This window comes from Staurois parvus, unplaced genomic scaffold, assembly GCF_062004578.1.
Source record: "Staurois parvus isolate SC_StPar_1 unplaced genomic scaffold, SC_StPar_1.0 ptg000634l, whole genome shotgun sequence".
NCBI classification, from domain to species: domain Eukaryota; kingdom Metazoa; phylum Chordata; class Amphibia; order Anura; family Ranidae; genus Staurois; species Staurois parvus.
The window spans coordinates 1,781,928-1,798,943 of NW_028318430.1; the positions used below are offsets into that span (position 1 = coordinate 1,781,928).

General features: G+C 40.2%; 1 protein-coding gene across 4 annotated transcripts in view; it reads left to right on the top strand.

Moving 5' to 3' along the window:
- TMEM131 (transmembrane protein 131) overlaps positions 1 to 17,016 on the top strand; it is a 278,778-nt gene that overhangs the window by 240,257 nt on the left and 21,505 nt on the right. For all 4 annotated transcript variants that reach the window (XM_089693479.1, XM_089693480.1, XM_089693481.1 and 1 more), the window contains exons 27-32: positions 1,054 to 1,196; positions 2,177 to 2,363; positions 3,415 to 3,600; positions 4,343 to 4,501; positions 5,502 to 6,091; positions 15,018 to 15,193. In XM_089693479.1, coding sequence (XP_089549605.1) covers positions 1,054 to 1,196; positions 2,177 to 2,363; positions 3,415 to 3,600; positions 4,343 to 4,501; positions 5,502 to 6,091; positions 15,018 to 15,193 — 1,441 coding nt within the window. The remainder of the gene's footprint in view (positions 1 to 1,053; positions 1,197 to 2,176; positions 2,364 to 3,414; positions 3,601 to 4,342; positions 4,502 to 5,501; positions 6,092 to 15,017; positions 15,194 to 17,016) is intronic.

Below are 17,016 nucleotides of genomic sequence, written 5' to 3' on the forward strand. Positions count from 1 at the left end.
TGATCAGTGCTAAAAATATACACTGACACTTTACTAATGACACCGGTTGGGAAGGGGTTCAACATTTAGAGCGATCAAAGGGTTGTGTGCTTAGTGTGTGTGTGTGTGTGTGTGTGTGTGTGTGTGTGTGTGTACTATGTTGTTTTTTTTAATAGGCAATCTCCTAGATTTTATTCCCTGAATAAAATCTAGCAGATCTCCACTGACAGAACACAGCTCTGCCTTGTTTAGATGGGCAGAGTTGTGTTCTTTCAGTCTCATCGGCAATCAACAGGTGCTGGCCCTCATCCATTGGCTGGCACCTGTTGATATGCTTCTGCTGTGACCAATCACAGCAGAAGTGGCAGCAGGCGCATGCCCTCCCCAGTGGAGGAAATGCTAAATCACATTTATATACGTGATTTTGCAGAGAACGTCATCCATGTAGCCGTAAATCTACTACAAACAGAATGAATTAATAAGTTCTGGGATCAATGAGCAAACTCTCATTTTATAACATCAGCGTTGTAATAACATTAAAAAAAATGTTTGACAATCCAGTATAAGCTTACTTGAAAAATCTCCCATCATGTTGGAAGGACTGGCTGTCTGCTGGCCATCTTTTAGAAGACCAATCATCGTGCAGAAGAAGAAATAGAGCGGCAGTGACCAGTTGTTACAGGACATTCCTGCACATAGTTAAAGTTCAGGAAATGTTTTGTGATAGATGACTGCACAAATCGGGAAAAAATACACAAAGCACACCAAGTTTAAAGAGAAAATACTCTTAGCTCTTTGACAACATTTCTTCAGCCCATATTTCAGTTTTTAATTGAAAAGTCGACAGATGTTCTGTGCATTTCAGCATTCAGATTTCAAATAAACTACCTTTGGTTCAGAAATTAGACAGCTCTGCATGTAGAAAAATCATCAACCCAGTTGTAAAATATACCTTATACATATGTATATTTTGCCATACTATAGATTTGATTTCTTACCTTAAGCTTTTGTGACTGCTTTAATCTAAAGATACCTAGTATTGAGTCTGTGATCTGCATTTATTTTGCTTTACAGAAATAACCTGACAGTAATTGATGTAATCGCAGTAAAAGGACAAGGAGCAAATGAAAATATTAAGATTGGTGGAAAAGCTCCAGGTCCTGGGAGCTCCTTGAGATTTAAAATTACAGAAGCCTTTCTGAAAGACTGCACTGACAGTAAGCTTGACTAATTTGTTTTTACCTTTATGAAAAATGTACTCTTTTCTAAACACACACACTAGATTTACATTAGTAGGTCATAAAGGTTTGTAAAGTTTTGTGCACAGTGAAAGTCTCTTTTCTTAATAGATGTAAATTATGGAAACAAATTTCTTGTGCAAAGTTACTTACATTCAAAATGTGCTAGTGATTTGTTAAGACCACTTTAATGCTTATACTGAATTCTTGGGTATGAGTGACAAAATATTCACCACTCATTTAATTTAGGGGTAGGTCTGCCAACACATATATTTTCCCTTACAGGTGAAGTCAATTGGGTTGAGGCTCCCAGTGTCTTGAATCTCTGCTGACAGATTGCCTTTATTCCTTCCCACCTTGGAGTTTTGGGTATCCAGCCTAGCTTCTCCCTGTTGCAGGGATTGGTGATTAAAATGTTCAGTGTCTACCAAAAATTAAATATATTTTTTTTTCTTAAGAGACTATTTAATAACGGATGAACTTGCTTTTTCCTGTTAGGCTCCTTTCCCATGGCCATTGCTACTGACTTGGAATCTTCAGTGGATTGTTTTGTCAGCAGTGACTGGCCCACGCTTAACAGGTGATCAAGACACTATGTACTGCCTCCCACATGGCTGTTTTGAGGAGGGATTTTCTAATGGTTGTAGTGTGGCCCCACTTAATTTTATAGAACGTTCTATTTTTTGCAATTAGTAAGTATGGGTTCACCTGGCAGCCCTGGGGGGTATTGACAGGCGATTGAGATGAATTAAAAAGATGCCAATGTGTTCAACCTCTTGATTTTGCCACACCTACAATGCTCATATCAGAAGGGCCTCATGGCTGATTTGTGTACCATTTTCATAAGATAAATAAGAAATTGAGTGTATTATTTTTTCCTGGTTACTTCTTTTTTCAGATCATTTTAGAGATGTTTTCTAAATAGGGTATTGACTTCCCACCTTTTATTTTTTTTACAGAAATAAAGCCTAAGGAACCAAACTTCACTCTGAAAAGAACATTCAAGGTTGAGAACACAGGGCAGCTTCAGGTCATAATAAAAAGCATGGAAATCAGTGGATATGCATGTGAAGGATATGGATTCAAGATTGTAAATTGTCAAGAGTTTGCACTAGGCCCCAATGCCTCTAAAGAAATTGTCATATTGTAAGTGTGATGAATGGTGTTCTTTAAAATAAGAAATGCTTCAGTTCCCAGGGCTTGAAACTGAATGGATAAAGGTTTGCATAGACACTAAAAGTGTTGGAGATGCAGGCACAATTTACCCACATCTGTGTCAGCTAGCACTTTCCTCGATATGAACAGTCAAATCATCCACCAATATATTTATATCTAGCATTTTATTTCTAGTCCTCTGTTTGTCTGGGGTTTTTTTTGTTGTTAACTAGGGAATAGGCTTAATCCGAAATCAAACTCGCAATGTTCAAGTCAGATAAATCTGATGTCTGTGTGCAAGTGAGGTGCTCTGGCTAGAGCTCCCATATGGCCACCATATAGTCTGAATGCAAAAGCCAACACTCATTCAGGGACTGTAAAATCTTCTTTAATAAATAACTGTGATTAAAACACCATGGTATAACAGTGTTGACATGTTTCAGCTAGGTACAGCCTTAGTCATAACAGCCTTGTCATGAGAAAGGCTGTACCTAGTTGAAATGCGTCAACACTGATATACCATCGTGTTTTAATGACAGTTATTTAATAAAGAAGACTTTATAGTCGCTGGATGAGTGCTGGCTTTTGCATTAAGGGAATAAGCCTAATATGCCATTTTTGGATTCTAGAAGTTAGTTTACTATTATGGAGTTTTTCTCAATGTGCAATAACATTGCCATCTACACTAAAGGTGTTCTAGATAAACGTTACATCCGTAAGCACTACAATCATTTGTAAAATTTGAGTTTAATGGACACACTTTGCCAACAATGATGCTAGCTGGTCACTTTGTAGCACTACAGTAGTAGTTGGCCAGATATTTGGAGATTTGTAGAAGTTGTACAGCTTCCTTTGTTTTGCTTATGGAAATATCAGTGGATATGCTGAACTGTAAAGAAGGCAATACAATTTCGCAAACCCACTGACCTGTGAAACCCCACCAAAAAATGAATTTTATTGAACTTAGTTAGGGCTTCTATAGGCAAACAGATCTCATTTTAAAGTTTCTGATGTGCATCCTCTGTGTTATCTCATTTTGCAGGTTTACACCAGATTTCACCTCCTCAAGAGTCATTCGAGAACTAAAGATTGTTACTACAGGGGGATCTGAATTTGTATTTGTTTTAAATGCATCCCTTCCGTATCATATGTTAGCGACCTGTGCAGAAGCACTTCCACGGCCTAACTGGGAATTGGCTCTTTATGTCGTAATCTCAGGAATAATGAGGTACTTGGATCCCCCTATTCTATTTGAGATACCGGTGCTTACTGTAGTTTTGTAGGTAGTTTAACCATTTTTGTTTATCTTAAGTATGCTAAATAATTGCTGCATACAAAGTTCTTAAGTTTGAATTTTATGATAGAATTTGGTCATCTAAAGTTTTTCTTTATAGGAGTTCATACAATTTAAGTACATACATTAAACTTGTAGCTAGTATTAATATACTGGGCACAGCGAATAGGGCTTTTACTAGTGTCAACTTTTAAGAGTGGCAAAGAATGAGAATCTCTAGATGTTAGCCCTGTGACTGTCAGAGTTTTATGAGCTGTGAAAATGTGAGTTCCAATAAATTAAACCTGTACCTGGAAAGAATCTGGATGTTGGCTAACCATGCTGTGCATATTTTCATATTTTGTCAGTAATAACAAGGCCCAACATTAAATTATCTGGCCGAGGTAGCAAACACATAAATTCCACAAACTTTGTCCAGCATGCCCATAGGGAAAGCTTATTTATAAGTAGTGAATGTGATATTCACCAAACCATCACAGCAGGAAAATCTTCCTGGTGCATGTGTTTTTAATATTTTTTGATGAATGTCACATTCACTACTGTATAAATATTCCCTATACTGTTGTATTAAGAGATCATTTTTATACAATTTCGTCTCAACTATGTCATTGCTGCTTGTTTATGTCCATGTGTCCTACTTTGTTTCTCTTATTTTCCATTCTTTTGTCTTTCCTAGCTTGCTTTTTCTACTAGTAATAGGAACGGCTTACTTAGAAGCTCAAGGGATATGGGAACCATTCAGAAGGCGGCTCTCTTTCGAAGCTTCAAATCCTCCTTTTCATTTGGGCCGGCCCTTTGATCTCAGGAGGATAGTTGGCATTTCGTCAGAAAACAAGTAAGTTATTTTTAAGCTCTAATATACAGTATTTAATACAGTTTCCTTAGTGCAAATATTCAACCATATGCATGTGGGCAACAAACCATATGAAAGAGAATTATACCTACCTTTTAAAATGTCCAGCTTACTAGAGTAACTGTGTGTTCAAACTGAGTAAACATCAGTTGTGCCATGTACATGTGCACTCACTATGGATTAATGTAGTAACATTTCTTTAATATTTGACTTGCAGATTAATTTTAAGCATAAATTATGGATGAGCATATTTTATTAGCTAAATATTTATAAGTGAAATATACATAGACGTATATACTAGTGGTGCACCAGAAATGAAAATTCTGGTGCCAAAACCAAAAATTCAGGATGCACTTGGCCGAAAACCAAAAGTTCTTAATTTGTTTTTTTAAATTTAATTATTGTGGCTGTCAATTTTGTACTGAAGTAACTAGGGGGGCGTTTTTGCATTGAAGTGAATAGGGACGCAACTTTGCATTAAAGTCTGAGACTTTATTTTGCTTTGAAGTCACTAGGGGATGTTTTTGCATGAGACGCGACTTTGCATATATTGGCACCTTTTTTTTTCTCAGCAAAATGCTGATAACACTATTTTCGGGCAATATGTTTTGGCTGCTGTTTTTAGCTGCTGGGGCTACTGTATGATACAATGATATGTGGTGCAATACTCTAGCAACTTGCGCGTCCATCATCATGTCATAAATGCTTGGAATTTTAGATTTATTACTCACTTTTTGATCTTCCTGATAGCAAGGGAAAGTGCCAGGTAACCCTGCCCTCCACACCCTTCAGTCTGAAACAGAGGCAGCACCAATGGGGAGTGTAAGAATCCTATATATCAAGCAAGCAAAACATACATAATGTTATGTAATTAAATTGCTGTGTTGATGCATGCATTATATGAAATACAAACATGGAAACCTTAGTTGTACTTTATGAAGATATACCCGCTACAATATCTTTTTCTTTTTTCCTTTTCTAGCTTTAACTCAATAGGACAAGATTCAAATCATACTTCTAACAGGGGGTTGTACAGTGGGAGTACCACTACAAGACCTACAACAGTTAATCAGAAACAGAGCAATGCAACAATCTTGCAAAGGAGTGCTCATGATGTGGAAACATCGAGGACAAAAAACAGCTCCAATGTAGCAAACAGATTGCCAGGACAAGTTCCTGCTACATTGCCATCTAACAGAACGTCCTCCCTGGCCACTGACTCCAGTTCTATTGCTCATAGTTCATCTTTAACCAAACGTTCTCGAGGAATAAAATTAAATCAGAGCCTTGTTCAACCACAAGGGCCTACCCTACAAGAGCAGCCAACACAACTACCAGCAGTGCCTCATACACAGACAGAGCAGCCAGCAGAAGGGTTCCGATCAGTGAACTCTAACCCCTCTCACCCAGAATACTTTGGAACTGGCAGCAGTAATGCTAGGCACAGTTCAGATGACTCTGATATAACCAGTCTTATGGAAGTGATGGATAAAGACTTTGACAATGTCGAAGCAGCTTCCTCTGATGTGTTTACAGAACAACCCTCATCTCCAGCAACAAAAAATGCAAAAGGTAAGAAAGCTTATATCTGTTATATGAGCATGCATGTTGAATATTTTTGTGGAGATTGATAAATAAGGCCACATGATCTTTAAGTAAGCTATTATACAGTACTGTTATTTTAGGCAGGTATGAACAAATGCTGAAAAGTAAGAAGGTGTTCAAAAACATATATTTTATTTATTTTTATAAATTTGCAAAGTGAGAGAACAAAGAAATATCGAAATAAAAAAAATGATCTGGTATGTCTGCCCTTTTGGCTTGCACACAGTTTTTGAAGGAAGTCATCAGGTAGGTTATTCGAACATCTTGGAGAGCTATCCACATATCTTCTGTAGTTGTAAGCTCTCTCAAATCCGTCTCTCTCTCCATGTAATCGCAGACAAACTCGATGTTGAGATCTGGGTTTTGTGGGGGCAAAACAATCACTTCCAGGACTCCTTGTTCTTTATGCTTCTCTTTAAAATGTTACTAAACCCATGACCCTGCATTCACCATTTCTGGTCTCCCACATTACACAGAACATGAAAATGCAATTATTTTAATAAATATAAACTGCTAAATACCTTTTCTCAACCGCATTATGTAGCAGTCTTGTGACTTCTATCAGTGTCCATCTGAGCACTGGTTAAAGCTTGTTGGAGATTTCTTTCTGCTCTGACTGTTCTATGAGGCTGCATAACCCCTGATTCTCTGTCTGGACAATGCTGTTTGGTCCTGTGCTGGTCACATACACCCTCCCAAAGAAAAAAACACTAACAATTCACACTAAACTGAGCATGTGCAGAGTGACTACTGGAGCCCTGTACTATCAGCAGATGGATTGGGGACAGTAGAAAGGGAGGATCAGAGAAGACCGGATCAAACCGCCTTTTTACATAATGTGGAGGATTAATCCCTTTGGTTCCAGAGTGAGTATAACAAGCATGCTTTACTGCATATGCAGACTGTTTTACTGTTGTGGGTTTAGTAATACTTTTAGATAGTTCTTAATGACATTGGCTGTATGGTTAGGGTCATTTTCTTGCTGCCAAATATATTTGGGGCCAATCACCTGATGCTATGGCATGATGGATAGGTATTTGACTTTTTTTCCTCTCAGCGTTGAGGACCGTACACCCAGTACTTGGCCAAGGAAACTTAATGGAGCAGATGAAAGACGCATGCTTGCTTCCCTTTGACTTTGGAAGGTATCCAGCAGTGATATTGGCACAGAACTCAAGGATACCAGTAGGACCCAAGTACACCCATCTACTCTCTGAAGAAGTCTGACCAGAAGTGGTCTTCATGGAAGAATTGCTGCCAAAAAGCCATACCTCCAATGTGGAAACAAGGCTAATCGGCTAAATGATGCATGAAAACGTAAAAACTGGTGTGCAGAGAAATGGCAGAAGGTGCCCTGGAATAATGAGTCAAAATCTGATGTATTTGGCTGTAGTAGGAGCCAGTTTTCAGCTGCAGCTGTAACATGTTACATGTTACGTCCTGAATATGGGTGTAACATATTGGAAAAGGTTAACTTATCCTTTACATTTATATTTGTAAAGTAGATAAAAATATAATAAATTAAAGAAAAAAATACAGGCAGTTACTTATCCATCATGCGATACTATCAGGGAGGCATGTGATTGGTTTCAAATTTATTCTGCGACAGGACAATGACCCTAAACATACAGCCAATGTCATTAACCACTTGCCGACCACAGATAGCCGAATGATGGCTTCTCTGTGGCCGGCCAGTTCTGGGAGGGCGTCCTATAACATCCTCCCGTGATCGCGCTTCCCGCGCGCACCCGGCGGCATGCATTGGGAACTGTAAGTGATGGCTGTGGCCCTCGGACACAGCACATCATGAAGTGGGGGGTGAACGGCCAATTACAGCGGCTGTTTACATTTGTGATCGCTCATCATTGGACAGAGCAATCACAAATGTAAACACAGCAGGGTCATGGCTGGGTTTTCTCTCCCCTTTCCTCATACCAATACCGAGTGAAACGAAAAGCGAGAGAATCTGTTCCTAAACTGTGAGTGTGCTCATCAGTGCCCACCAGTGAGTGCATATAAGTGCCCGTCAGTGCCATCTGTGCTCATCAGTGCCCACCAGTGAGTGCCCATCTGTGCATATTCGTGATCTTCGGTGCCCATCTATGCATATCAGTGCTCATCGGTGCCCACATGTGTTCATCAGGGCCCCTCAGTGGGGGTTCATCAGTGCCCATTAGTGAGGGCTCATCAGTGTCCACAGAGCCCTGATCTCAACAGCAAGTCTGTCTGAGATTACATGAATATACAGAAAGATTTGAGGTGGCCTACAACCACAGAAGATCTGTGGTTAGTTCTCCAAGAGGTTTAGGACAAACTACCTGCCGAGTTCCTTCAAAAACTACATGCATAAGCACTGTGTGTACCCTGAAGAATTGATGCTGTTTTGAATGCAAAGGTTGGTCTCACCAAATATTGATTTGGAGGTCTTCTCTGTTCATTTACTGTCTATGTTGATAATTGATGAACAAATAAACTACTAACACTATTTCTGAAAGGGTTCTTAATTTGCAGCATTTTTTCACACCTGCCTAAAACCTTTGCATAGTACTATATATTTTGCCTGAAATGGACTACTTTGAGAGCAGTGTTAAGTTGGTCATACACTAGCAGATTTTTGAACGAATGTTTATACAAACATTCAAATGAAAATTCTTTGTACATTTGCTGACTTTTTATTTAAGCCAGCCATAAATGGTTTGAATCTTGTCAGGTTCAACAGGGACCTGCTGAGATTCGAACCATGTTTGGGCAGGCTGAATGTACCCATATACAAGCAACTTGGGTGCAACCAGCCTGTTGGATATTACGTGCGATTTATCTCTAAGGGCTATCATAGCCGCTAGCAGTATACACTGTGTTTCCCCCCTGGAACCCCCCGGTCGGGAGAACACTATCTTTACTGGAAGGATTCCCCTAACGACACTATTTGTGTTGATGGAAGAGTCAAGTGACTTTTATTCCCTGTGACCCATTAAATAGAAAATCTGTGGCAGGCTTTACTTTCAGTATTGGAGTTTGGAACAAATGGACTTTCTCAAATGAAAATCATATTCACTGTTTGAATTTCGTTAACTGGAGCAAAAATTTCCATCCTCCTTCAAATTTTCTCATCACTGTGGCTGAAACTGACTGATTTGACCCCACTAACGACTAGAAAATTGAAGAAATGTTCTTAAAACAAAACGCAAAACAAAACCCTTTTTTAACACATTTCTGCTAGTGTATTTTGATTTTTTTCAGCTTTAGTCTATTCATTTAGCATTGCATTCTTTTCCCAAGTGTTCTAGTTTGGCTTGAAGAAAATGTGAGAACCTTAGTACTGTGGGCAGACGGCAAGTGGTTAGATGTGTACCTTGTCATGTTATAACGAAAAGGAAAACCGCTGAAGCGATCAGCTACTAGACTTCTGATCCTAAGGTGCATACTATAGCTCCACTCACCTTTATCTAGAGACTCTGGGGCTATTCAAATTATTTGAAAGTTGCGTAGAGATAAATTACAGGAAGTTGCTTTTTTAAATGTATCTACTGTACAGTTGTGTTCAAAATAATAGCAGTGTGTTGAAAAAAGTGAATAAAGCTCAAAATCCCTCTAATAGCTTTTATTTCCATACACACAAATGCATTGGGAACACTACACATTCTATTCCAAATCAAAACATGAAGAAAAATATATAAAATTTGTGTTGTTCCTGTAAAAAAAAAATTGAAGAAAAGTGAATATTAGACTGTTCAAAAAAATAGCAGTGTTTGTATTCTTCTTTACAAACTCAAACATTCACTATATAAACTGAAAAATGTTTGAAGATTTTGCTTTCCTTTGAATCACTTAATATTTAGTTGTATAAGCACTGTTTCTGAGAACTGCTGTACATCTGTGTTGCATGGAGTCAACCAACTTCTGGCACCTGTGAACAGGTATTCCAGCCCAGGATGATTGGACTACATTCCACAGTTCTTCTCTATTTCTTGGTTTTGCCTCAGAAACTGCATTTTTGATGTCACCCCACAAGTTTTCTATTGGATTAAGATCCGGGGATTGGACTGGCCACTCCATAACGTCAATCTTGTTGGTCTGGAACCAAGATGTTGCACGTTTTACTGGTGTGTTTTGGGGTCGCGGTCTTGTTGGAACACCCATTTCAAGGGCATTTCCTCTTCAGCATAAGGCAGCATGACCTCTTCAAGTATTCTGATGTTTTCAAACTGATCCATGATCCCTGGTATGTGATAAATAGGCCCAACACCGTAGTATGAGAAACATCCCCATGTCATGATGCTTGCACAACCATGCTTCACTGCCTTCACAGTGTACTGTGGCTTGAATTCAGTGTTTGGGGGTCGTCTGACAAACAGTCTCCGGCCACTAGAGCCAAAAAGAACAATCTTCCTTTCATCAGTCCACAAAATGTTGCGCCATTTCTCTTTAGGCCAGTCAATGTGCTCTTTGGCAAATTGTAACTTCTTCAGCACTTCTTTTTTTCAACAGTGGGACTTTGCGGGGGCTTCTTGCAGATAGCTTGGCTTCACATAGGCGTCTTCTAATTGTAACAGTACTCACAGGTAACTTTACACCTTCTTTGATCTTCCAGGAGCTGATTGTTGGCTGAGTCCTTGCCATTTTGGCTATTCTTCTATCCATTCGAATGGTAGTTTTTCGCTTTCTTCCACGTCTTTCAGGTTTTGGTTGCCATTTTAAAGCATTTTCGATCATTTTAGCTGAGCAGCCTATCATTTTCTCCACTTTATATGTTTTCCCCTCTCCAATCAACTTTTTAATCAAGGTACGCTGGTCTTCTGAACAATGTCTGGAACGACCCATTTTCCTCAGAATTTCAGAGAGAAATGCACTGTAACCAGCATGTACAACATGTGCTGCCTTCCTTCCTTAAATAAGGGCAATAATTGCCACCTGTTTTTCAAAGAATGAATGACCTCACTAATAGAACTCCACATTGCTATTATTTTGAACATGCCCCTTTCAATTAGTGATTCAACTACACATAATCAGCAGCATGCATGTCATGACTGTTGGGTCTGTTGGATTTCTATTACTCTACTATACCTGCTAGTAAATTATTTGCCATATAGAAATATCATTTCTACCAAAAACAGTGATTGATCAGGTTAGTGATGTCTGACTGCTATTATTTTGAACACAACTGTATATGTGCTATTAAATTAAAGCTCTAGCTGTCCTGAGAAAATTTTTTGATATGTTAGGGTAGACTGCAAAAACTCGGCTATATGGTTCAGGACCAAGGTATCTCCCAACCAAAAGAAAAAAACAAAACTTTCCTGGAATAAAGGCTAAAAGAAAAAAGATTCAGGGTTTGTTTGCAAATGCAGAAATAGTACATAAGATGACAATAGTGATATAAAGTTTATAGTGTGAAAAGCACTTCTGTGCAGTGCATATAATTATTTGTAAAAATTGTATCAAAAAGATTTATTAATAAAAAAAAAATACTAACCCTATTTAATCCATAATCCACCATCCACCCTGCACTCCTATTTTCTGCTGAGGCTCTGATTCTTGATATACAGTATACATTTCATCAAAGGGTAAAATATACACTTAGGGCCCATTCACACCACATACAGTGCTGTGTTTTTTTGTTTCTGCATCAAAAAAAGCATGGAAAGCATGGCTGGATCTGGCTGCCTGGCTGCTGATCTCCCCTCCCAACCTGCACTCAGGTCTGGGACAAGACGGGGGCAGCCTGGAGCAGGGAAATCGGATAATCCGAGAGGACTCACTGCAATAGAGTGGAGAGGAGGTGCGGCCTGTGCTCTCCTCCTGTCAGAACTGCAATCATCCATGCAGCAGGTGACACAGGATCGCTGTTCATGGGGCTGTACACACAGGTTTGACTATGTGACCCCCCCCATCCACATTTCCCGCTGCTGGGAGATGGGCAGCCCTTGGAGGACATAGGGGGCGGTTAATCAAACTTGTGTTTAGCCCGATGAAGAGCAATCCCTGCTACATGGAGAATCACTGTTCTGACAGGAGGAGCGTACAGCCCATCCCCAGCACACCTCCTCCGGCTGTATAGCGTTTTCCCTTTTATTGCAATTTTCTTTTTTTTTTTTTGTATGTGGGGGGGGGGGGGGGGGTTGTGGGGAATTTTACTGGGAGCAGCTTGGGTTTAATTAAAAGGTTTGTGGAGAAGGGAGGGGGGGTTATTTGTGCTGGGTAGAGCAATTTTTGGGGGGGGGGAGGGGTAATTTGTGCTAGGAGAGGCTGGTGGGATATTGGTTGAGGGGGAATTTGACCCCCTGGCCTTCCATCCTGCTGACCTTGTCCTCCGTTTTGCAGACCCCCGTACACTTATAGTTATAGTACACACCAGCGCAGTGCGTTCCAGTGCTTTTTTAGTTCTAGAAAAAAAAGTACAACATGCTGCTTTTTTCCTGCACAGAACTACACTGGAATGTAAAAAAAATACACATCTGTATAGTCCTAAACCGCACAAAATAATTTGATAAATGATTGCTTCTAGCCCATAGCAGCTTACTTTTTGATTTACGGTTGCATCATACTGCTTCCTGTTTGATACTTCCCCTAAGTTCTGTTCAGGTCAGCTGACTGCTGTTACTGGGTTTATACACTATATTGCCAAAAGTATTGGGACACCCCTCCAAATTATTGGATTCAGGTGTTCCAATTGCCTCCATGGCCACAGGTATATAAAATCAATCCCCTGGTCATGCAAACTGCTTCTTCAAACATTTGCGAAAGAATGGTTCGCTCTCAGGAGCTCAGTGAATTCAAGCGTGGTACCATGAGAGGTTGCCACCTGTGCAATAAGACCATTCTAGAAATTTCCTTGCTATTTAGTACTCCATGGTCAATGGTTAGTGGTGGTATAACAAAGTAGAAGCAACTGGGAACAGCAGCAACTCCGCCACAAAGTGGTAGGCCACGTAAAATGACAGAGCGGGGTCAGCACAGGCTGAAGCGCACAGTGCGCAGAAGTCGCCAACTGTCTGCTTTCAGATTAGCACAACAAGTGTGTAGAGAGCTTCATGGAATGGGTGTCCATGGCCGAGCAGCTGCATCCAAGCCTTATATAACCAAGTGCAATGCAAAGCATCGCATGCAGTGGTGTAAAGCATGCCACCACTGGACTCTAGAGCAGTAGAGACTTGTTCTCTGGAGTGACAAATCACACTTCTCTGTCTGGCAATCTCTGATGGACTTGTCTGGGTTTGGTGGTTGTCAGGAGAACAGTACTTGCCTGACTGCATTGTGTAAAGTTTGGAGGGGGGGATTATGGTGTGGGATTGTTTTCAGGGGTTGGGCTTGGCCCCTTAGTTCCAGTGAAGGGAGCTCTTAAGGCATCGGCATACCCAGACATTTTGGACAATTTCATGCTCCCACCCAACTTTGTGGAACAGTTTGGGGGTGTCCCCTTCCTGTTCCCACATGACTGCACACCAGTTTGGGGTGGAGGAACTTGACTGGCCTGCACAGAATCCTGACCTCAACCCGATAGAATACCTTTGGGATGAATTAGAGCGGAGACTGCGACCCAGGCCTTCTCATCAGACATCAATGCCTGACCTCACAAATGCACTTCTGTAAGAATGGTCACACATTTCCATAGACACACTCCTAAACCTTATGGACAGCCTTCCCAGAAGAGTTGAAGCTGTTATAGCTGCAAAGGGTGGGCCAACTCAATATTGAACCCTACAGACTAAGACTGGGATGCCATTATAGTTCATGAGTGTACAGGAAGGCTCCCCAGTACTTTTGGCAATATAGTGTATGTCTCATTTACTGTGCCAGTGCCCACACATGATGAGAAAAATCCACCTATATCCATACATGGCCCTGTGCCTACACACGCAGTCAGCTGGAGAGGAAACCACAATTGGCAGTCGCTCTCAATAACTTTCACTGGAGGAGGAGCAGAGGTTTGTCCTCTGTGGTTATCTTTTAGGCTGCCTGTGCATATCAGGGCAGGCAGCCTCTTCAGTCAATAGCTATAGCCAGACCATGGGGAGTGCGCAAGCTGAGGTGGTTCCATAGGACCCGGATAGTGGAAAGAGACAAACACAGGAAGCAAAGGAAGTGGGACTGGGCATAAAGGGAAAAAAGAGAGAGAAGCAGCATTTTATGTAAGTGTGGACATTCCCTCCTGAAATTTGAAAAAGGGGGAGTTTAATAATATCACGTTAAAATACTGGTGAGCTGTTACAAAGAATTGTCCAGCACTGATTGTCCAGAGGACCAGTATCCATCCATTAGTAACACCACTATGAAAAATTTTGTGCTGTAGTATATTTCTCTGGCGTAGACATCCGCAGTAAACTGTGACCAAGACTCTGGTCTTTATGATTTTCCAAGTAAACAGACAAGTCCAGGAAAATATCACCTGACCCCCTTGAATCTAGGCAGTCAAACCGCTATCAGATGGCTGTTTGTATGATGGAACAGGATAGTTTAAAAAAAAAAAAAAAACAATTCGGGCAAATATGGACATCGGAAGGGTATACCTGTTAGGCTTGTTTCTCATAGGCTTCAGCTTGCATAGGAGCAGCATGAACAGCAAGCTTTTACAAAGCTTATGCAAGCTTTGTTGAAGCTTTTAAAGCACCGTTCAGCTCCAGTTTGTAAATGTTGAACACAGATCCTAATGGGAGTGCTGATTTGTCACTTTAAACAGACTGCTAGGCTACTTGAGTATATTGCTACTTCATTTGTGTATAGGCATAAACTAGTGACCCAAGAATGTATTTAGTAGCTATTTTCGTTAAAATTATTAAACATTTTCAGATTTCTTCTTGTTTGCATACCCTCTGGTTTTCAGGGTATATGTTAGATTCAAAGATGTATTTTTTTTTTTTAATAAAAAGTCCTGTATTTTTTTTTTACTGAATAGGGAAAGGGAAATCTCTTCACCACAAAGTTAAATTTCAGAAAAAACAAGAAGAAAAAGAGAGGCAAGTAAAAAGAAAGTCACATGAAGATGAACTCAAAGACTCTCTTGCAGATGATGACAGCTCCTCCACCACCACAGAAACGTCCAATCCAGACACTGAGCCACTTGTTAAAGAGGTATGTGGTCTGATATGTGCATAGTCACGCTGAAACTTTCACCTCGTCTAGCTTGAAGGATCCATGCCAAAATCATTCCAGTCAGTAATCCTAGCTCCAGATTAGCCTTGGAGTTGCAGTACGCTAACCTATCAACATCTTTTAGCTAATGACCCGTGGTCTCTACCAGATCAATCAGATGCACTCGCTCAAGGCCTGATCTTCAACTCTGCTTCTTGGTCACTGGTTTGATGTCTTGATAGTTGCTGTAATCCCAACCATGCTTGTAAATCGTCTTGCCATGAAATTTATCTAGTTGTATAATTTATAAGGTTAAAAAAAAAGACACATGTCCATTCAGTTCAGCCTCGATGTGTGTGTGATTTATTTTTTCTCTCCAATTCCTGTAGCCTTGTATAATCCCACAATCTAAGGTTAAACCTCCTTACTTCTAACTAAAAATAGCGTCCGTGTGTCCTTTTCAGAGTCCTGACCGTAAACAGGTTATTACAGATGCTGAAGTAATCTTTGATGTATTTATATATTGTAATCATATCCCCTTATAAGCGCCCCTTATGAATTTTTTTGCCCTTCTCAGAACTCTTATTCAACAACCACTTTCCTAAAGATTGGTGACAAAAATTGATCTGCTTATTCAATGTGAGGCTGAACCAGTGGTTTTAAAGGGGTAGAATTATTGATTTATCTTCTGAATGTATGCCCATTTTAATACTTGACAGTATTTTGCTAAGTTTCTTAGCTGCAGCTTAGCATTGCATGATATTGCTAGGTCTGTGATCTACAGACACCCTCAGACTCTTTTCCAGCATGGATTCTCCCAGGGCAGTCCCTAATGTATATTTTGCATGCTTATTTGAATTACTTAACCCCTTGACGCCGACGTCACACAAATATGCGGCCTCACGGAACTGGGTTTTTTTCCGTTGGGCTGCATATTTGCGTACCTGTCTTTGTGCTGGGAGCGCGATGCACGGCGCGCTCCCAGCACAAAAACGCAGTGTCACTGAGAGCCCCGGGTCCCGTTCTAACGATCGGGACCCGGGACTCCTGGTTCTGGGTCACATGATCGCTGTGATAGCCTCTGATTGGCTGTCACAGTGATCAGTCACTGTACAGCCAGGCCCCTTGCTTTTTTTCTCTCTCTATGAATGGAGGAGAAAGATACATTGTATCTCTCTAACTCCTGGCATAGAGAGGAAAAGTTTGTAAAAAAAAAAAAAGAAATACCTAGATCAAGGTTTGATCTAGTTCAGTGCCAGGGTTAGTGTTTGGGTCAAAGGTCAGGATTTAAAAAAAAAATTGGTGTCAGTGTTTTAGGTAAATAAAAAAAAAAAAGACAAACAAAATGCACACTATTGTTTCGGGGCTGTACTACTGGTACAAATAGCATACACATATATGGTATCGCTGCGATCGTCAAGAGCTTGAGAATTTATTTTGGGTTGTTCTTTGGTGGTAGGTTATGGTCGTAACAAAAAACACACAGCTAAATAAAAAAAAAAGGATTTTTTTTTTTTACTATTTTGAGCCAGTTTTCCTTTGATAATAAAAAAAAAATCAGGAGCTATCCATTACCATTTACCACCAAATGAAAGCCCAATTTATACTGAAAAAATCAAGGTATAATCCACCTGGATGTACAAAGTAGTTGTGGTGATAGGTACGGTTTTACTAACACATGTCAACATTGCAGAATTGTGCTTAGCTATTTAGATTTGTTATACCCTTAGGTGTGAAGGGGTTAATATTGAACTTTAATCTGCCATGTAGCTTTCCAACCCCCTATTTTGTGAAGGTCTTCATGTAATGATGCTGTACCCTGT